The 23,659-nt window shown below is 34.0% G+C and overlaps 1 protein-coding gene across 3 annotated transcripts; it reads left to right on the forward strand.

Moving 5' to 3' along the window:
• The first annotated feature begins 675 nt into the window (after nucleotides 1-675).
• LOC125067616 (histone-lysine N-methyltransferase, H3 lysine-79 specific) lies at nucleotides 676-23,531 on the forward strand. 3 transcript variants are annotated; one of them, XM_047676334.1, is made up of 17 exons: nucleotides 676-891; nucleotides 2,736-2,776; nucleotides 5,330-5,468; nucleotides 13,361-13,501; nucleotides 13,840-14,025; nucleotides 14,428-14,856; nucleotides 15,307-15,455; nucleotides 15,535-15,704; nucleotides 15,877-16,034; nucleotides 16,107-16,337; nucleotides 16,429-16,635; nucleotides 16,709-17,205; nucleotides 17,758-17,983; nucleotides 18,476-18,817; nucleotides 19,226-19,424; nucleotides 19,561-19,752; nucleotides 19,830-23,531. In XM_047676334.1, exons 1-17 carry the CDS (start codon nucleotides 808-810, stop codon nucleotides 20,222-20,224), a joined length of 3,786 nt encoding a protein of 1,261 aa, XP_047532290.1. In that variant the 5' UTR covers nucleotides 676-807; the 3' UTR covers nucleotides 20,225-23,531. The 3 variants fall into 3 exon arrangements, with proteins under 3 accessions (XP_047532290.1, XP_047532371.1, XP_047532450.1); XM_047676415.1 differs by having other exon boundaries at nucleotides 19,833-23,531; XM_047676494.1 differs by having other exon boundaries at nucleotides 14,428-14,844.
• The last annotated feature ends 128 nt before the right edge of the window (nucleotides 23,532-23,659 follow it).

Consider the following 23,659-nt stretch of genomic DNA (forward strand, 5'->3'; position numbering starts at 1 on the left):
AATTTCAATTTTTAAGAATGAAAACCCAGATAATCGATTTTTTTCTTCTAAATCAAAGAGATGTGCACAGATAATGATTAATACATATAACACATACAACATATAATTGAATATGATCTCAATAAAAACAGATCTATTACATATTTAACTAGAAATACTTTTTAATTATTTGAATTTATTACATCTTTTTTTTTAATGTAACGAAGTTAAACATGTGTACTGGTATTTTTTTTAGGAAGTAATAATATTTTAATATAGTAAATCAAATCTGCCAGAAACATTTTGTCGAATAATAATCAGTCTAGAAGTACGCATATTTATAAAATTAATAATATATATATTATAATTCAAGCAAAGTTTTTTTAATCCAACGAATCAAATATAGAGCTGATCATTTGAATCTGATAGTATCTTGCAACTTTGACTCAAATATATACATGCTGTACAATAATATGTACATTTCACATGTATGTCATCGTATGTAGTTGAAGCATAATAATTACAATATCATTGTTAATAACAGAAATACATAACTATTGCATACACAAATTTATATAATATTTTTATTGTTAAATTTATATTTATTAGATTTATGACTATAATTTATTTTACCATAATTAAACATTGATGACAACACCGATTTGTCGGCCATGATTAGATTGATATTATTTTCAACATGGCGCCCAGCCTAGTTCAGAGTGTGTGTGTGTGAAAGTGCAGTGAAATTATGTTAATATCAATTGTTTATAGTTATAAATTTAGTGTATAAGTGAAAAGAGTGTGCATTAATGCAGCGGTTATCTTATCATGGCTTTGGATTTACGCTTGCACTCTCCTGCAGGCGCAGAACCTGTTGTTTATACATGGCCCCTTACATCGGGTCATGGCTCGGTAAGAAATAAAATTGTTGTATACTGAAAAACATAAACATAGTTCTGTAGATATACGTATCAGACAAATTAAGTTAAAGTAAATAATGTTCATGTCTGTAAATAAACCTAAATGAAAAAGTATGAAATGCTGTCATAATGAATAGTTTAAACAACTAGGTGCGTATATGTAGATACGCTGCGTTAAGACAAATTACAGCTAATTTCTAAGTATATAATGAAATTTAGTCCTTTATATTAAAGTTTTTATATTGAATAAATAAAACAAAATATCTTATTGTAATGTCTAATCACATGGATCTTGTATTGTGGAGTGTATTGACCTCGTGTTTTGTCAAGGTGTCGGCTTTTTTTAGATATGTACACACTGTTGCGTAGTCTTTAACCGTCCTCTTTTATTTACATTTACGTATTTGAAAATAGATCATAAATTATAATACAAAAATAGTTAAATATTAAACAAATGGTTTAAACACTGAGATTGTAGCTTAGGATTACATCCTGTAGGTTATTATGATAATTAATATATCATTCAAACAATTTAAAACTAAAATGACCACTGGAAAGTGAAATTCTGTCTGTTAGATAATTAAATAGGAACTGTTGTTTATTTAGATGTGATAATATTATATTAACATATTTCAAATAGCTTGTTAATAAAACTCCAAAATTGTTCTCAAGAGTAGTAGAGGTATTTGCACAGCTGTGAGACATACATTTTTTTTGGTTTAATATCAATACTACCTAAAAATGTAAATAGTAACAGTAGAGCAATGACAGTATATATGTTGGAACTGTACAGACACCACATAAATGTTAATGTTACATATTCACAAAGTTTTTTATTATTCTTATCTAATATTATTTGAAAAGTATTGAACAGTATAATAATATGTTTACATTATAAGCATAATTTACATTTTGTAAAGAAATTATATTAATATAAAAAATTTTTTTCAAGCTTTCTTGTGTTACAATTTACAATCATATTAATATGAATTTATAAATTTTTCCTTTAAAATCATCATTTGTTATAAATAAATTATTAAACAACTCGAGAAGATGCATACAAAATAACATACAATAATATTAATAATTGATATTTTTGATATTAATTATAAATGTAACTATGATATGAAAAATATACCTTACCTTTTACTGTATAAAGAATGGTAATTTATATTAAAATATATAATTTAAATTTTTGTATATACAATATACAAATTAATTAAATTTTCACAAGTATTAATATCTTCGAAGAGATACATAAACCTCAATATCAAAAATAGATTTACCCCAAAGTGTTTAAATTACTTGCATGTTTGTTATCAAGTATGTCTCATTAATATTTGTGAAAACATATTTAACAATTGATTAAATTTCCATTTCCATCATACATATTTACATACTATTAAACCTATAAAATATACAAGAATTACATCAGATGTATTTATTTTTTCTTAAATTAATCCATTTATTGACTGCTGTCATTAGACTGAATAGAGAATGTGATCATTCACTATGGTAGAAGACCAAAGCCGTTAATAACACATATGACCTTACCAATAGTTTAGTATCAATAGGTAATTACATTGAATTTCATGCTCTTGATTCACTTAAAATCAGAAATTTTCATAAAGAACTTAATTTATCATTAGTTATAGAGGTATCTTGATTTTCTAGTGATTAATTTGCACAATGATTTTAATTTTCAAGAGATTATTAATAAAATAAATTAGATAACAGTAGACTTTTGAACCATTAACTGAGAAATTAAATAAGAAAATGTAGGTGGTAAAGAAAATTGTTAAAAGTGTGAATATATAGATATTTTTTTTGTTGCAGGACAAACACGATGGAGCCTTAGAAATAGTCGAAACAATAAGGTATGAAAATTAATGAATATATTACTTATAATTAATCAAGTAAGGTATAGCTCATGCACAAATAAAGTATGTATTAGGAATAATTGTAATTGTAACTATGTAGGTACTATAAAGAATCAAACAAAGTTTCGTAGTTGAAATGACAATGTGCTCTAATAATTAACGTTGCGTGAGTGTTCGCATAACACGAAGGACGTTAGGGCGATGACCGCCCGAAACAATTTCGCGTGCACCGATGAGTTACCTACTTGCTACGTAGCCCTATTGCCCGACCTGGAATAAAAAACAATGCGCTTACAATTTTAATTACAATGTACAATAAATGCTAACAATACAAATTATAATATGTTAATCAATTTTAATCATACTTATTTATTTTAACATTGTTCAATATTAAATGTTTCGTATATAACCATGTGACACGGGTTATTGGAATTATGAAGACATGACGCTTACTGCTCACCTGTTATGCAGGTCGGAAATAAAAGAACTAGTTTGGCAAGTTGACCCGTTCGGTCCCGGGCGGTCGGGGTGGTAAGGGCGACCGCGACCTCCTCTCGACCGGACGCGTTCACTCTTCCATTGTGACCTTGAAATGCGAATCAGGAATGCCCTTTTGTAGCTACTAAGTCAAAGCTACAAACACGTTTTTTGTTATAATTACTAATATAAGTATTGCGACCATTTAATATTTAGTTAAAAATATCATTTGAATACCTGAACTTACAGTTACTTATCCTGGCGTGGCGTGAACATTATATAAAGTAAATTAACTTTATTTGTCCCATTGCTGGGATACTTGCTACAAATATTCAATCAATTTTCACTAGCGCGAGATGAATTATACGCAGAAATAAAGTACAAGAAAACTATCGGTATCGGAAAGAAATATATGCCTAAACAATAAATTTAGACAAAGTACTGCAGTACTCAGTTCGGTCAGTCCATTACAGTACAATACATTCTAATCAGCCTATCAAACCCGCACTATTTACCGCAATCAGATTTCATAACATGAAAATTTTGGACAGAAATCGACAAGCTTTTATGAAATCTATTAAACAATTTTGAAAAGAGTTAGTCAAGATTCTGTATATTTCAATTTGTAAGATTTAATTATATTTTAAACGAAAATTATAAACACTGGAACAATACATACAACAGGGTTAATAAAAAAATCCCTTATGCGATTGCGGGATGCCGTTCGTCAGTTCATATTTTTTACGGGAATAGAAAGGTGTTAATTTACTTTACCCATATACTTCTTTAAAGTATGTATTTTAATTAACGATCTTTGAATCGATTGAAGTTATCAGTGATTGATTGATTTAAAATTTAATTTAATGACGACTGATTATAAAATCAGTAAACGCTTGTATACCCCAATTAAATAATTACATTAGGATAGGTGTATTTTTTATATTTCTTTGTTGGATCTAGAATATTCTCTTATTCCACGCAGTCTTCTAAGTTCATGCCGTCTTTATTTTCATTTTCGAATTTGTTCAATTAATTGTAATATAGTAAAAGTTAGATATTTAAAAAAATGTCGAGTTACTAAACACAAATCGTTGAATTTTCAAGGGCAAGATTACGACGAGTAAAAAATATTGACAGCTGCACATTAAATAATCTCGAAGCTAAACTATTACATAATATTTAATTAGTATTATTAGTGTGTATGTTTGTGCACCTGGTATATTTTATATAATATTGTGCCAGGTTAGATATGACTCATTCATCAAATAGTTACTCTAATCTAACGCCAACAGCAACACCTTATATTGTCGGTAATGATCATTTGCCCTCTAGCAAGTTTACTCGTCCACGACAACGCAAAGTATTTTGGAATGTCTATTAGAAGTAAAAAATGACAAAGTCGAATATAATTGGTTTATTTACATTGTTGGATGTACATATGGCTAGACTATACACCACTTTATAGCAGTAGATAGACGTAAAAATGTATTATCGTGTCTTCATTCTAATCTTTTAGTAGTAGTTTAACTATATGTTTTAGCTTAGCAACTAATATCCCTTATGTTATGTTAATATTTCGTTCACAAAATTTGAGATAATTGGTATAATGTCCACGTAATTAAAAAAATTAATAGACAATATACCATAATTATTTTAAGTATGTGAACTACATTTCTTGAACTTTCTAATTTAGATCAACGTAGTAAAACATCATATTTAAAAGATGGAATGAGATGAGTGGTTTATAGGTAGGAGATAATTTATAGCGTTTTATACGAATGATTAAAATATTTGTTTTATATATTGTAAATAAATGAATGTCGATAAAAGCCTGTTCTTGACTCACACGTAGTCGGAACAGGACGCAAGTAGATTGACGTTTTGCTATCATGGAAACACCTGTCCACCATGCTATTGAACTGCATAAAGGTTAAACATATGTAATTTGTGTAAGGTGATAAAAACAGCTGGTGCATTTTAATTTTAGACTTCTAACTACTCGCTTAAAAGTCAAAACATGCAGTGTATCTTTAAATAATAGATTAATTTTTTATACATATTTTTTTTGTTTAGGTGGGTCTGCGACGACTTACCAGAGATGAAAGGTGCATTGGAAAAGAATATCCTAAGCGATTACGACACCCACTCATACGAAAGTATGAGAGCACTCTGCGATCGCTTCAACCGCGCCATAGACTCTGTTGTCGCTTTGGTAATTATACATTGAATATTTTTATATTAAAATTACTATTTAAAACTCGTTTAAAATCACTTTGATTTGGTAAAGTAACTGTAGTTTCTTCGATAAATATGTTGTATGATTGCTTATTTGTAATCTCGTTGTCCACGTATTGGATCGGAATAAAAAAATATATCTGTGGAATAACTATAATTTGCGCAGTCCGGTTACGCTCTCATAAACAGACATCGGCACGTGTTTTTCATGAAAAACCGATAAATCAACAACATTGAATAACTTTACTTATTATTTTGATATCAGTACAAAGATAGTAAAATAATTCGAAACTTCTATTACAATTACATGAATAGAAAGTTTGTTGTTACAAAAGTTGTAAGTCGATATACACATGAGAGTATTAAAAGTTGATATTGTAGGGTTCTACGTCCTCGTACGATCGATATCCTGCACTATTAAAAGCAAGCCGGATAGTTGCTAACGGCCGGTGCAACCACACTAGACGACAACACCGACCGTTGTTTTTGTCTGCATATAGTCACACGTTTTTTATATAATCCAGTATTATATAATGCTTAAATTTCCTGATTATTATATTAATAACTAACTGATAGCACGTTTTATAATATAATTTGATTATTATTGATTGACACTTTACGTAATCTAATTAATAATAACAGTACTCGTCACATTATCATTGCAATTTATATAATCGTCGACCGATGATTTTCCACTTTATTATAATAAACAAGAGCAATACCTCATACATTATAATCTTTTTAATTATACATAAATTTGTATGCGCAATTATGCCTTAAAAGTTACAATTTATAGTAGTTTGTTAGTAAGGTAAGTTAAGGTTGGTAAGTAATTTTTTATAACAAAAATATATATCAATATTCTACTGAATGAATAACATCTCTTATTTTATGAAAAATCTGATCTTATAAAATAACTTTTTTCTGGTGAATTTTTTATAAGTAATATTAAGTAAATATCTTAATGCTGGGCAAAGATGTCATCTCGTTTTGAGGAGAAGGTCACGCACGGTATGAATTATAGCCACAGACTATGCTAAAGCTCACACTTGTGCTTGCACAGGCTTTAATCCGCAATCTTCGTTTAGGATTCATTAACACAGCATTTCGGCTTTTCAGAAATCAATAATTAACCAGAGATTTATATATAACAATTTATTAAATACAATTTTTTCTTTTTGGCTTCGTTGAGTCTTCAATGATACACAAAAATGCAACAATAAACACGTTATGTAAAGCTATAGTATAACTGTGTAATCAATTTCGACATATATATCACAAACCTTAAAATATATATCTATTTGATTTACAGTGATTAACACACGACACGTTTTTTTATTAAAATTGTCTTTTCAAAGGGCCTGTTATCTTAGACTATTAGCGTTGTTATCTGAGAAGGTCATTGTATAGTGATGTTCACCTTCACAATAATTGCTACGTAAGTCTGAACAAGCACAGTTTTACTTCAACATGTCCTATATTTTGAAACCTTCAAATTCAAAAGCATTCTCTAACTTCCTTAATTCCCGGTTTTATTGCGCTTCCTTGAATTATTTTCGTCTTCGAAACGAAAATCATCTAGGTCAAACTATAAAAGTTATATCTAAATGCAAAATGTGAAGAAAATATTTGTATGTTGAAATTTTTAATGAAACCACCGATGCTTAGCTCATGTGAACATTAAAATGATACCCTTAATATGGTACAAGAAACAAATATTAAAAGAAGTGAAGTAACAAAAGCGACTGAGTACGTGTCGGTCGAATGAACCGAAGCGGCATACACGTTTAAGTTATATAACACCTAACGATGTACTACATGATGATGTTTAATAATTAATTTATATATAGAGACATTACAATTATTGAGGTAATCACTCGTGACACAGAAGAACAGTTACGCAGAGTCGCAGACGGAGGAAAAGAGAGCAAGAGCTATATCTATAATTATAACAATATATTTTGTGGTTCACTAACATAAAGCATCCTTTGATTATTTCAACGTAAATTATAACGAAAATTAATACACGTGTTATACAATACGTATATTACGTGCGACTAAAACGTGAGAAACACCACACAAATAGTTTCATGCTTTGCATAACTGCGGAACCCTACACCGGCTACACCTGACTGTCTGACACGAACTTGTCCTATTTTTGAACAATTATATACAATGGGCATATAACTGTATAAGGTACTTACTATGAATAATTTGAAATACCATGACAGTATAATTATAAAAAAAAAAAACTTTGTGCGTCCTATTTTTAAGAGATTATGCATTCGAGAGTGAACATGATTCATTTTACATTTGCTTCCCTCTCTCACATTCAAACACTACACTGGCATAGTTTCCAGGCCGCGGAAAAATATTTCAATGTCACCTTCGTTTATTTATACACTTCCTACATTAACATAGAAATTAAACAACATTGTAACTTTTTATCAATAATTTATTAAAAAGATTTTATGAGTGTCATTCTTTTATATATTTTTTAATTTAAAATACTAGACATATAAAATATACTACAGAAGTCTTCTGTTCACTGACGTCAAAAAGTTTTAATATACTTATACAGATTTAATGTTTCTAAGACAAAAATCATATGGTGTAGCATGTGCAAAACGTAACATGAATGTGGGGCAGTGAGGGGCATTAGAGGGGAGTGGAGCGCGGACTGCAGGAGGGAGATACGAGGGCCAAGATGGCGGCGAGGACGCAACGATCGATGGTCGAAGCAGACATAGCACGAGGCTACCTCTATTTATACTCGCATACAATTTCTAACCGCGACTCGGATGCCTCCAAATTATTTTTAGGATGTTTTCAATATATTACTAATTGCAATAAATTTAACTGAATTAGTATTTTTTTCCATTTTTAAATATTGCTTTTATTGACGAAATATTTTGTTATTGACAAAATTCCTGAAATGATTACAGTTACATATTTAGTAATTTATACTTATGTTGACTAGGTGGATCTTTAGCTGGTACCAAACTAAGCTATCCTGTTACCGCGATATGCTTTTAGGTTATTTATACATACGACGGCTCAAAATAATTGTTACCGGGCAGTGCCAATGGACGATAGAAATAGAAACGTAGAATACATGAACAAAATATATTAAATTGGTATTTAAATACAATTATATTTTTATAAATAGATACTATTTTACCATAATAGATTACTATATAGTTGAGTTTAAAGTACTCGTTGATTTATCTTTAGTGTATTGTGTTAAAAATTAGAATATGATTGATAACAAATCTAAACCCAATACAACGATATTAGCTGACTGCAAAACAAGATTCGGTCATGATGTCACCAAGTGATCGATGACTACTATGCGCATACTTAAACTGTCCGCAACCTTGTGCTTACGATCTAGGAAGTGCCTTACGCGGTAGTCGTACGTGCTATTTTATAATTACATCGTAATCGTATATATGTTTAATAAATGATAATGTATTTTCATATGTTTGTCCTCTATGCGTTTCTAAACCATCCTTCCGATTGTGATGAAACTATGTCAGGTGAGTTGTCAGAGTGCACCTGCGATGTTTCCTGGCCAAAAAAAAGAACATTTTCGGTGTATCCATCAATATTTTTTTATGTAGACCGTTATACCGGTGCGATGCCGGGGATTAGCTAGTTATTATAGAAAATAACCTATATTAATATAAACTTCCATTTAAAGAAGTAGGTATAATGTGTTGCCAAGATTTTTTTAAATCGCTGTCATTACTGTTCAATGAAATGGTATCATGTATGTACGTATTCATTCGGTACTATACAATTTAATGCCCCTTTGCAAATATCTTGCACTCCCCACTATTTTTGAATACACTCTTAGCCCTGACCTCGGCCCTTTCACAATGCAGATGTTTTGCAACGATCTATATGTATGTGCACTATATGTTTGCTATATTTCATGGATTACGTTACATAAATATATATATATATCTATTATTATTTTTTAAATAAAATTTAAAATGTTCAACATCAACTAGGGATAATAAAAAAGCAATGATTAAAATAAAATAGTCTTAAGCACCTTTAATATGTTTAAGTTTAAGGGAAATTCAATATTATTTTTATTAAAAATAAAACCAAGATATAACGTAGATGTTGTAACTACAATTTTTTTCTATATATTATTACCTCAGAATTAAAAAATATTAAAACCGTTCTCATGGTTAATTTAATACATGTTCAATTTTAAAATTAATAGACCTTTGTAACGCGAGTAGTGAATTAAAACAAGATATTTTTCTGCTTCATAATATTATACGGATCACCTCATGTTTAGCTTATTTTACTTTGCCCCTACTTTAAGATTTTATCAATTGGCATAAAATGCAATATATAAATAAATACAGGAACACAAGTTTGAAATCGGACCAATTCTTGTTGAACGATATTTTGAGTATACCAAGCGAAAACCAATTGTTTTTATGTTCCTCCGAATAGTTTTCATCAAAGGCTAAGGTGAGCAAATAGAAAAAAAGTTGGAAACTCTGTGAAATTTATCATAGCGTTATCATATTCAACAAGAAAGTGCGCAATGTACGTGTATTTATCGCCCGTGAAAGTCTTTGAATTACAAACTCTCAGTCATCGACATTAGTGTCGATCTTCGAGTTGAGTGACCTTAGCGGCGGACAGGCATCTACTAAAAGTTGATTGCCTTCGTTCATTGTTTGAGAATTAGGCATTATTCGCGTTTTCGTTTTGATATTATGATCAAAAAACAAACATAGTTCGCCGTAAAATTGTTTTTGATTTATACCTTGAAAAATACAATTTATTAATTATGATTTAACTGCGAATTATAATTTAATAGATGTTAGGACGGGTCGTATTTGGGGGCGTTGACCGCAATATTGAGCCAGCGCGAATGTCTCACGTAGTGTTAATGACCTTTTTTTGGTTGCGCTAGCGTCGCTGTGCTCTTGGAATTTGATTAAATTGAATTTTAATACTTACATATCGAGAGATAAATCTTAGGTTATTACGTATAAGTAAATTATTCTGTATATTTTAAATCTCTCTATTCTTTTAATAAATTGTTACGTTAAATTACTAATTAAAAAAAAATATCTACTTACATATATATTAACTAAAAATATTTTTCATATACAACAATTATTAAATTCCAAAAATATTACATATCTGCCAGAAATTTTAAATATTTTTTTTCAAATTTAACTTTTGACCTCTGGTATTATTGTATTGATACCGTTTACTGTTATATTGCTTTAATTATTACCTCAGTATTCAATAAAAATAATAATACGAATTTATTTTAGTGGTAAGTAATACCTTTAATTTTTTTTTTATCAACAAGTATAAAAATAGGGAGCAAATTATGTTTCATAAATGGAGTCAGTCAATCTCATTTTATATGTGTAATTATATATTTTTAAACCGATACATATTTAAGATTAAATGTGGCGTGTGCTACTGACATTAAAACAAGTGTAGGTACAATTTAATATTAAAACGATGGATGCATGAATGAAATGCCTGCAGAACGTAAACAAGGAACGCGCGAGGCCACGCGCCCACCGCCGCAGTTGCCGCGAACTGGCTCCATTTCGTTAAAATATACACCTCCAACTATTGAAAAGCTGCATTTAATTCATTTACCAATATTAATAGCTTTATTTTGCATATTTAAATAATCATTTTAAAAAGTAAGAGTATATTGCAATTTCAATATTGAAATACTATTGATGAGCGATTCGATCATATCATAAATTAGACTTATAATAATGATGTATTTTTTTTTAAATTATTACTTTCAGTAAATTTAATAGACACGCAGAATACTAAACAATTGGCATATTTGCGAGACCAATATAAATTTTGTTTTTGCATGAAGTGTATTTTTATGGCTTAAACCACTTTCGATTCTTACGTTAAAAGAAAGTCCGCCAAAACAACCAGTCAGTTTCTCACTCTGATAGCGCTAATGACTGATAACAAATGATAAGTGCTTAGTATTCGGACTCTAATAGTATGGGACATTGATTCGTGTTTATTTAAGTAGATATCTAAAAATCTAGTAATATTTTATATTTTATAGTCAACGTTGGGATGAAAACTATTCCGTAGAGTTATGCAAAAATAAGAATGGTGGACCTACAGAGTATGACAATAATGGCTACTAAATATTTACTGTATAAGTCACTGTAATTGTATTGATTTTTAATAGATAAAGTTTAAAAATAAACTTGTTTGTTTTATACGTCAAAAAAGTATTTAGTAAACATGAAATCACGGGAATTCGATAGGTAATTAATAAAAGTATAAAGGTCATTTTTGTAAATACAATATTTTCTCGTCTATTTTTTTTGCTTCTAAGAAAATAGTTTATGGCATAAGGTCTAGGCCTGAAGATATGTTACGTGATTCGAGTGAACAGTGTTTGTGACGAAAAATTGATTATTGTTACTTAGAATAAGGGCCGATTTTTACCGAACTTATATATCCGACAGTAATGTTATTAATAAATAAACTAATAATTATGGCGGATGGTATTTTAGCTGATATACAATTAATCTTCTTAATCAAAATACACATGAACAAAGCCGCGGAACGTAAACTTGTAGACTTCATGACACTTCATGACATTATTTTTATCGTCCTAAATAATAGTAAAATGTTATAAATATAAAATACAAAAGTCATAACGTGGAAAGTAAAAAGAGTGCCCCAGAAAACTGAAAGTATTTGACCTAGTTATAGTTTATGTTGAGCTTTTATTCGCTTGCATTACATTTCACTGGGTTCAGATATTAATCAAACGTTCAAAACAATATTTAATACAGTTGAGTGTTAAAATAGTTCGTGCACACACTGAATGAGTCTGATTTGTGTTTAGTTGTTTGTTTTTGTCCTTAAGTTAATGGTCATTGCATTTATTAAAAAAATGTTTACTTATAATTGTACTATATTCCATGAGTTAATGCACTCGACTCAATAGACAATTGTGATGAATACCGCAGATGCAATAAAACAGCAGTAGCGGTTACTTATTAACTCGAATATTATACGAGTATGAATAAAAATGAAATTGTCGTGACAAAGATAATGCATTTCTATATCATCCATTTGATTGAGTAAACTTTTGTATAGTTGAATTTTAATTGGGTAGAAAGGTGCACGCATTTTATTTGTTTAAAATGATAAATGCACTTATGAATAATAAAATTATATCCGTAAATATATTAGTATGCTCGAAAAATATAAAGGTTACCGTGTCCATTAAAATAGTTGTGTAGGTATATCAATCACGAATCGTAATCGAACACAAGGCTAACTACATTGTTCCTATATGCGATCAAGTGCTTTTATCGTTCGAGCATTTTGACGTTGTCAATGTCAAGGCTGAAAAGTATATTTTTATTGAAATTCTTTATTCATTGATAAACTTTAAATTATAAATATAGCTTTATTTGTTTACATTCGTTTTCGTTAAGAATATACGTCTGTTCGTCAAAATGTACTGAATTACGTTTGATATAAAGAAGGTAGTAACAAAATTGAAGTATTTTAAAATAATTTCAAATAAATCATATGAAATCGTTATAATACAATATATTATGTCGTATTTATTTTCTTCATTGTGAAAATGCAACAGCCTGATATTTCACTGCCAGGCTAAGGCATCTCTCTCTCTCTCTCCCTCTCTCTCTTAGATGATTCAAAGCTCATGTCACTACGTTGCTCCAATACGGGTTGGTTACTACATGTTAAGCACCATCAACCGAACCCGCAATCTTCGATCAAGATAGTCGTCTTCGAACCACTGGAATAACTCCATTCTTTTTTTAATTTAATTTAATATTTTTTTTATAGGAAAAGGGTACTTCCTTACCTGCCCAGCGTTTGAACAAGTATCCTTCGAGAGGTTTACTGAAGCACATTCTTCAACAGACATACAACCAAGCTGTGTCGGATCCTGACAAACTAAACCAATATGAACCTTTTTCACCCGAGGTACTAATTCTTCACTATTTTTTTTTAATTGTATATTTTATAATGTGTTTTAGAAAACAAAAATTGATGTCTAATTATCTAATTACAAATTTAATATGAAACAACCTTGTCACCTTTTCCCCATTAAATATTTCATAACAAGCTTTTGAGTCTAAAATTACAAATATTGATAAACAAATATATAACCTTTAACTAAACTTATCGTACAATCGTAAACATAAGCTATATCATCACAAAAAATTAAAAAAAAAACAAAAACAATATAATCCAATTTAATGAATATATAATGTACTTGTAAAATATGAACAGGTTCCTCTTCATTTGTGTTTTGATTCCAGGTTTACGGTGAAACATCCTACGAATTGGTGTGTCAGATGATAGATCAGATCGATATAACAGCGGAGGATGTGTTCGTGGACCTCGGCTCGGGCGTGGGGCAGGTGGTGCTGCAGATGGCCGCCGCCACGCCCTGCCGCATCTGCTTCGGAGTCGAGAAGGCGGAAGTACCTAGCAAATATGCTGAGGTGTGTATCATTTGTTTATTATATCATCACACGTTTTAATTTATTCGATTTAATATGCCGGCGACGCAATGTGGGAATGGCTGGGCGGGCTGCTTACTTGGAGAATACCTACCTCTTAGTCGGCTTCTAAGAAGTCTCAATTTTACTTTTTTAGTCCATTAACCCGGCATTTTAATAGTGAATTTATTATTCAAAAGTTATTAAATTATCGACAAAATGTTTACCTATTTAAAAAAAAAGCATAATTTTTTGACTATATCGTCAATGAACACTTTCGTTATTGAAGTTACTTCGATGATTATCACAATGATAACGTTAACTTCATTATGTTATGTCAAATTTAATATCACTTATTTATAACTTCCTAAGATTTGTTAAAATTATATTCCTGATTGTTTACAGAGCATGGATTTACACTTTAGAATGTGGATGAGATGGTATGGCAAAAAATATGGAGAATATAAATTAATAAAGGGAGACTTTTTGATGGATGAGCACAGAGAGAAAATAAATTCGGCCACCATCGTATTTGTCAACAATTTCGCTTTTGGTCCACATGTCGATCACCAATTGAAAGAGAGATTCGCAGATTTAAAAGATGGAGCCAAAATTGTATCTTCGAAAAGTTTCTGCCCGCTGAACTTTAGGATAACAGATAGAAACCTGAGCGACATAGGGACCATCATGCACGTGAGCGAAATGTCGCCGCTCAAGGGCTCTGTCTCGTGGACGGGAAAACCAGTATCTTACTATTTACACATAATAGATAGGACCAAATTGGAGAGATACTTTCAAAGACTGAAAAATCCGAAACTCAAGGTCAGCAAAAGGGTCTGTTTCCAATCATATAATCTTTCTTATTGTTCACTTTAATGTATAATAATATTATATTGCACGGTCATTTATAAGTAGCTCTATGATATATTTATCAGAGATATGTGTTTATTCGGGTCATACTCGTCACAATCTAATTATGTACAAATATATATTTATTTGTCGTAGAGAATAATCGCAGATACTTATCATTCATATATTTTGTAAAAAACAAAACAATATAATCTATTGTGTAAAACTGGTCGGTATATATCGGTCATAGTACATTCGCGTTTATCGCATTATAAAACGAAATATAATTAAGTACTGAATTCATGTAGATTCTAACATTAAATATCGGAACTAACGTTTCGTTCGACGACGAGTCAAAGGTAATTGGTATTTTGTGTAACGCGTAACGAAAGATAATATAGAGTTACGGCACGTGTGAATGTCCGCTGTGCACAGGGCTGCCAGGCCGGCGACGACGACAAGAGGAACGCCAGCGCGCCGCCCACGCGGCAGCCCACGCCGGACCTGCTCAACGGGAACAGCAACCACAGCACCGGCTCGCTGCCCGAGCGCCGCCGCAAGCTGGCGCGCCCGCGCCCCATCAGGTACGCCCACCGCGCAACTCGCCCGATCTCGCTCTCTCAGCAGCTTTCAAATATTTTGATTAACCGGGAGCGTGTCCAGGGGCGAGGTGGGACGCACACGTGCGCGCGCCGCGGCAGCCGCCAAGCGGCGGGTGGTGCGGCGCTCCAGCGACGAGAGCGAGGAGGAGTCGAGCGGCACGGACGAGCCGCCCGGACCGGAGCCCGCGCCGCGCGAGTGGGGCGCGCCCTGGGCCTCCTCGCCGCACTCCAGTCAGTATCGCAAAATCTTATATCAGAGTTCCCGCTATCAATATTTTAAAACGAATCTGCCTTTCATTTTAAAACGTGGCAATCGGATGATTATGCAAATGAAAGTGGGCAATATATTTTACCAACGCTAAAGGTTCACAGAAGTCACACGATTGTATAATTCGGCCCGCAGACCGCAACCGGCGCGCGACGAACAAGCGCAGCGCGAGTGCGGGCGGCGCGCGGCGTCGCGTGGCGCGCGCCAAGCGCCGCCGCGCCGCGCCCGCCGCCATCGCCGGCCTCGACCTGCTGCACTCCACCACGCTCGCCTCCACGCTGCACAATGGCGCCGTTAGTGTTTCTCTCCTGAACTCGATCGTCCCCGGCGTGGTAGGGAGGAGATTGAAGACGTTGTGGTTGCAGGTGACGGCGCCGCCGCCGGGCTGCGTGGAGCAGCGGCTGTCGGCGCTGGGCGTGCAGCTGCAGCCGGCGGAGCGCCTGCACTCAGAGCTGGACATCCCGCAGGCGCCGCACGCGCCGTACTCGCTGCAGCTGCTGCTCGACATGTTCCGCGACCAGTACCTCGCCTTCATCCGCCGCATGAACACGCCGGAGTACGCCGCCGACATACGCAACCAGATCGATAAGGAAAAGGTACGTCCCGTTTCGCGTTGTTCGTCTCGAGTTTATTGAACGAACATATGTTTCGATGTTTAAAGTAATTGGACTTTATTTTGCTATGTAGGAGAGAAATCAAAAATTGAAGTCCCGTGCTTCTCAGTTGGATAAACAGATCAATGTGCTGATTAGCGACAGCGTTGCCCTACTGAAAGCGCGTATGAGCGAGCTTGGCATTCACGCTAACAACACTGTCGATCTTCTGGCGAAGGCGAAGGAGATCGTGGGGCGCCATAAGGAGTTGCAGAGTAAAGCTAGTAAATTGCAGGCCCAGGTAATTTGTTTATGACTATTTAAATATGATTATTCGCCGATGGGTATTGTTCTAATGAAATGACATATTTCAGGTAAACAGTATAGAGGCTGAACAGGCTATGTTAGTGAAACAACGAACTTATGAAATAACGGAGAAGTATAGACAGCTAGGACATATACCTCCAGATGTAGAAATAACACAAAGTATAGCACACGATTGTATTTTAAAAGAGATATCGGCCACGTTAGCACATAGAAAACGACTTCACGCACAAGTTGGCCATCTGCAGAATGAGATAATTCAGATGGAAAGGGCCAGCGAGCAAAAAGTAATGACTCCCACGGTTCCAGTTGCCACCGTCAAGCCGCACACAGTCAATTCAAAACCTAGGAAGTCAAGAGAGCACAGATCACGTTCCCAAGACTGGCCAGATGTGCCAGATGTGGGTAAAATAGAAGAACAGAACCCCGAAATTCTTGCACAGAAAATTCTAGAAACTGGTCGACAGATAGAGGCTGCGAAGATATCAAAACCGAACGTCATAGTCAACGGATATGCAAGGGAACCAGACCGACATATGGATCACAGGTAACTCAAACACTATTATATTTTACATAAAACCTTAGATCTACTATATTAGACACAATAAGGTACTGTTGTGTTTTATTTTATTTTAATTACATATAATCAATTGTCATTGTGTTTTTTTACATAACTTTAATTTAATTTTGTTTTTAGGCATATATTCTTAGAGTTACTTAATTCGTTTTTAATATTAATCTACCTCTGCTTGGTTTTTATGTGTTTTAAAATGTTTTGAATATTTGATATAATAATTAAACCCTGAAATAGTTCAATAAGATGTATATTGTGCCAACTAAGATGTTATGTCCCTTATGCCAGTGTAATCACAGGCACAAGGGACATAACATCTTAGTTCCCAAGGTTGGTGGCGCATAGGTGATGTAAGGAATGGTTAATATTTCTTACAGCGCCTTTGTCTATGGACGGTGGTGACCACTTACCATCAGGTGGCCCATATGCTCGTCCGCCAACCAATGACATAAAAAAAAATATATATTATGATTATATAGAAATAATATTTTATTTTAATGTAAAATATTTCTAAATCATCTTTAGACAATCAAAGACGGTCCACGTACATCGCGCGCAACTGCAACCGCAACGCAGCGTCCAGCCGCCGCCGCTGGCGAGGCAGTCGCCCGTCAAATCACAAAAACCTCTCAATGTTGTGGGCAAAGTTCAGGAGTCACCGAAAGTGATTAATTTCGAGGACAGGCTCAAAAGTATAATTACATCGGTGCTTAATGAAGATCAAGAGCAGCGGAAAGCGTCACGACTTGAGGTTTATATACTTTTCTATTTTAATTTTATTTTAATGATCACTATGATTGATATGCAGAATGTATCATATTGCTAGTATTCATAATTAAAAAAATGTTCAGTACGCGTATATCCCAGTATAGGGAGGCTACTGAACTTGAACAGCTTTAACTAATTTAAATATGTTATATACAAATTAATTTAAAAAAATAAATACAGACAATCACAATTTTTGGTTAATGTCCCTTCATATTAAGGAGTAGGCCATAATTAATAGGAGGGATCAGTTTGATTTCGTTTCGAGTTTCTGCAATGTTCTTGACGTTCTTCTCTACGTCTGACTTGCCTAAATACCAAAATAAGGTACTCAGCCTAAAATTACAAAATGCATGTCCAAAAAATAATAACAATTAATAATTAAATGTGTTTTAATTCTTATATGGTTATCAATAATTAGTATTGTTGCGTTATACCAGGCTATACCCATTCTTAATTTCGGATTTTTTTGTGTCAGCCGCGACAGCCGGTTCCCAACCACGCGTATGCTAACGGATACGTGCGGCCGGCGGCGGCGGCGAGCGTCGGGCATGGCGGCGCGCAGTATGCGGCGCGCCCCGCCCTCACCGCCGCGCCGCCCGCCACCTCGCCCTACGCGCGCGCCGTGCGGGACGTGCGGGATGTGCGGGACTCACGCGCACTGCGGGACGTACGCGACGTGCGGGACTCGCGGGATATGCGCGACGTGCGTCGCGAGCGATTCGGCTACGAGCGGCGGGACGGGCGTCCACACGTGCATCCCGAGCAGCGTGTTTCTGACCTGCGCCACCACCACGCCGCGCAACCAGACTATACGCAGGTTGGTTTATATTAATAAGAAATCATCAATTATCTTCCTTATTTATTACATGGGTTGTCGGACGATCTAATGGGCCACCTGGTGGGACGTGGTCACCACTGTAAAAATTTAAACCATTCCTTACACTGCCAGAGCGCTACCAACCTTGGGAGCTCAGATGTTATGTCTCTTGTGCCTATACACTGGCTCACTCACTCTTTAAACAGGAACACAATTGCACTATTTATAGCTTTATGCTTTTCGGTCGTTCAGCTGAAGAGCCATATTTAACACATAAAATTAAAAATGGTTTTTTTATCTTGCAAAAATTTTACTTAATTTGAGTATAATAATATAAATAAAATTTATTAGTTACTTATTGTTGAGAATATATTTATATGTACATAATTCTGTTGGTTGTCTGTCTAGGTTTCTCCGGCAAAACTGGCCCTCCGCCGACATTTGTCACAAGAAAGGCTTGCAGCGCCCGGTGCTCGCACCATCGGCGACCTTGTTAACGGAGAGATTGAACGCACGCTAGAAATATCAAATCAGAGCATTATTAACGCTACCGTTAACATGAGCGCCCGCTACCACGAACCCGTCTCTACAAATCAACCGCTCGAAGGTAAGAGTCCAAATGACTCTTCAACTTCTACAAACTTCCAATATTTATTATGAAACGCTTCTTTAAAGTACTTGTATTTGTATCCCCATGAAAATAATATGGAAAATAAATTATATTTCGTATTTGTTACAAATAGGTCTCGCCGCTTGTCTGCAAGCTCGAGTTTTAGCATCAGAATATTGGAGTGGGCGTGGCACCAATGCAGGAGCAGCCAGTGGCGCGCCGGAACCCGAGGACGCTGGCCGTCGTCGCACCCCGCCGCCCGACCCGCACTCCAACACCTCCACCCCTCTCGTCGACGAGTTACCGGACGCCGTGCGGCCTCCAGGTGACATTATGGTCCTTACAACTCACGCGCATATAAAGGGGGACGACCGGAACTTATGAATGTCTCGACCGTTTCAGAAGGCGAGGGCGGCGAGGAAGTCGAAGAGAGCAAGTGGCAGGACCGAATAGCGTTTCGCTTCGATCAGATAATATCTTTCGCTTCTACGGCGATGGAGGACAAACGGCGACGATCGGACGAAGCGTGCAACACGTCGCCCGACTCGGGCATAGGGCACGGCGAGGCCGCCCGCGGGCCCGCCGACGGTGGTGACGCGCGCGCGGCGGGCCCGGCGACGGACGCGCGCGTGGCCGCCGTGGCCGCGACGGGCGCGGGCGGGCCCAGCGCTGCGCGCTCGCCTTCCCCGCAGCCGCCGCACCACTTCAAGAAGCGCTTCTTCCGACGCGAGCGGTGGGGCGCGTGGAGCGGTGCGCCGCCGCCCGCCGCCGTGGACTGGGAGCGGCCGCCGATGTGACGCCCGCGCATCTAGCGCTGCGACGTGTGTCACTTCTCGCACCAGCGCTGCTCCTAGCGGGTCTCGCCGCTGCCTAGCGTAATCGAACACTGCCACTCGAGAGGCGCTTCGATCGCGTTCGCAACGTTGCTGTCGATCGTGCTCCTCTCGAATGTTGACTATCAATTTTGTTAATTTTTTTTTTTTTTTCGAATATATAATGTAATTATGTATATTAATGAGTTTATTTTATGTTTAAGAATTGTAATTATTCAATATTAGGTTTATGTCGTCGTTCATACGGCACGCCCGAACGTCTATCGCGCCGCGACGGATTTGTATTTCATGTGTTCATTTAGGTGTTAGTGTTCGAAATACATGATTCGGTAACTGTGCGATTCGTTCTCGCATCGGTCGTTTATTGTTTTTGTGTTTCGTTTTTGATGTTTTATGGAGAGCTCAGCCTGAATAATGTGAATCATTTCTTTGAGAAATCTTAAAGCTCGATGACGTGTGTTAATAAATAAATTGTAAATATAAATTAATAATTAAATAAAACGCTAGTAAAATTGTGGTCGACATTTGAAAATTTTCAATTATAATAATGATATAAATATTAGAATCTTCCTAATATCGACATCATAACCGCTGCCTTAATGGTACATTCTTAACGTGACAGAATTGTAGTTGTAAAATAAGCCTTAAGCAATACATGAATTAATTGATGGGTGATTATCTGAGATACATGCAATACAAAAGTTTACGTAAAACATGTGATATGTAAACAATTATAATATATACAAATTGTTTAGTGGTCATTTAGCATTTTTACATGCATTAAATCACATTTTTAGATATCTTTTTTCGTTCGTTGTAACTATTGGATGAGTATAAAATGAATGAATGAAGGTACTTAATTTATTACTTAGTGATTAAATAAAGCCAAACTTTTACATTATGTAAAATCACACCAGTTTCTCGTGTAAACTATTTCTATACATTACTTTCAACTATAATTTGTAAAAAAGAATAATTATTATATAAAGTCTAAAATACTAAAAGCATAAACAATAACACTGTATTAAAGGGCTTTACATAGAATCATCTGGTTCAAAAAATAATAATATTTTTTTAATTTTTCTCTAAAATAATTAACTCAATTATGGGAGTCTTCAATTTCTCAAACCAATTACACATGAGACAGATATTAAAAAGTTTTATTTTTTATTTTACCTTTTCAAAGAAGATTCCAGGAATTTAAATTTAATAACAAGACGTATCCCGTCGAACATAAGTAATCACAGCCTTTTGTAATATCTATAAAACATTTCTCAGATCAGAAATGGCTATCATTAAAATTACATGAAGAAACTTCCAATGTTTTGATATTAATTAACACAATTAATAAAACTTACAATTATGTTGTGCCAAAATTAATATTTGCATATTATGCTTAAATATGTTATCGAAAGATAATAATGACAACTTTGCTCTAAACATAAAAAAACATAATGGGGTATAAAAACATCAAAAGAGCATTACATTGATGCAAAGGTTAACTAGCCATGTGACGCAATCAAACTAGCTAAAGCCCGAAAATAGGTTTTTGAAAGATGTGTTTTAAGTTTTTATGTTTTTTAATGTTTTTATATATTATGTACCACATATACGCCTTTTTTACAAATATGATATCCGTCGTGTATGATTATTATTTATATTTGTATGTTATTATATAAAAATGTAAGCAAGATACATATCCTTACTTTGGGCTTTACTGGTAATAAACGATCGGTGTTAAATCGTGGTTAGCATGCATAACGTTCATCGTTCAATTTTAGAATATATATTTGGTGTCAACATACTGTGAAATAATTGCGATAAAACAATAATTAATTACCTATAAGTGTTCATTTATCGATATAGAACATACTTGTATTAAAATAAATAGCCACAAAACAAACCAAGAAATAAATGCCTTATTAACACTGTAAAAAGATATTAGTATAACATGCATGCAAGCCACTATTCAGAAATTATAGGTAGTTATTGCTAGAACAGGGTCTATGTACTTCGAGGTTTTCGTAGTTATAAAATCACCGGCGCTATATCGATATTCCTGTATGTAATTTTTACACGATTAAAAGCTCACGAAGATTTATCCGCCTTTTAGCAATAAGGCTTTACAAAGTTAAAATTAAAATCTTCATACTAAATGTTTTTATGTAATAATTATTGACTTTTTTCTGTATTATTAAAAATATTGTGAAAATGTACTTACTTATAATAATGAAGACGATTTTCTCATGAATATGTTTGTTAGTTACTCGTTTTAAGTGCCCGTTTTATTAAAATTATTTTGTATTAATACAACATTTAAAGTTTTAAATTTATTTTTAAAGGTTGACCTAATAAGATTTTATATATTTAATAATTGGCAGCTTTACGCATGTATTTGTGTAAAGGGATTCAAAGAGTTGGGTATGGGCATTGCTATTGTATTTTAATCAGTTATCACTTTCGCTGAAAATTTGTAGATTAAACGCTAGAGACATTTTATGAGAAAGTGAACTTTATTTCGTTCTTTTCTTGCGTGTTGTAATTATTTTTTTAATAAATGTCCATATCCGTTTGGTGCACTATTAAAACGTAAGTAAGAATTTTCAAGATTATATTAATATGATAGTGTAAAGTAATATAAAACATGAGCAATGGTTATAATTAAGACCGACAAAAATTGCGTTCAGTGAATGAGATTTTTAAGATATTATAATGATTATAATACATAAACGACTTCTAATTTTATTAAACTTTTTTTTTATAAACTGTCATAATCTATAGTGGCCTAAATTATATTACTTTTTAATATGCACTAATTTAATTTATCTTTATACAGACGATAAAATCTAACAATAATAATATTATATAACAGGTCGTTTTGTGTATTATAAACATTGGAGTGCACTGGTTTGATTGTGCCTGTAAAATTCACCAATGCCGCTCCAAACCTCAAAATTGTGTATTTGTAAAATAAGTTAGCTTTTAAATCGGTTCTAAAGTACCAGTAGTAAGGTAGTGTATATTGGCATTCAATTAAGCGTTTCGAGATTAAGTCCAAGAGTGATTACATTATTCAGTTTTGACTAACCTTTATTTTTTTAATGGGGAAATGAGCTAATCAGTGTGACGTTAGTGTCTAAAATAGTACAAATGAGAAGACTTATTGTCGTAAGCCTCGGACTTTTCAACATTGCAAATGCTAGGTTTGAGATGTATCCCTGTGTACTAGTTTTATTTTGTACTAAAAGGTTAAAATAAATGAGTAATTATATGTGATTCGTTTTATTAACATTTTATTTTATTGGCAAGACATATATACTATAAATATTCAGAGACGCACCCGAAACGTTATTAAATTGAATTCTATTATAAGTAGCGCAGCTGGGATCTCATTTTTTT

The sequence above is a fragment of the Vanessa atalanta genome, chromosome 1, assembly GCF_905147765.1.
Source record: "Vanessa atalanta chromosome 1, ilVanAtal1.2, whole genome shotgun sequence".
NCBI classification, from domain to species: domain Eukaryota; kingdom Metazoa; phylum Arthropoda; class Insecta; order Lepidoptera; family Nymphalidae; genus Vanessa; species Vanessa atalanta.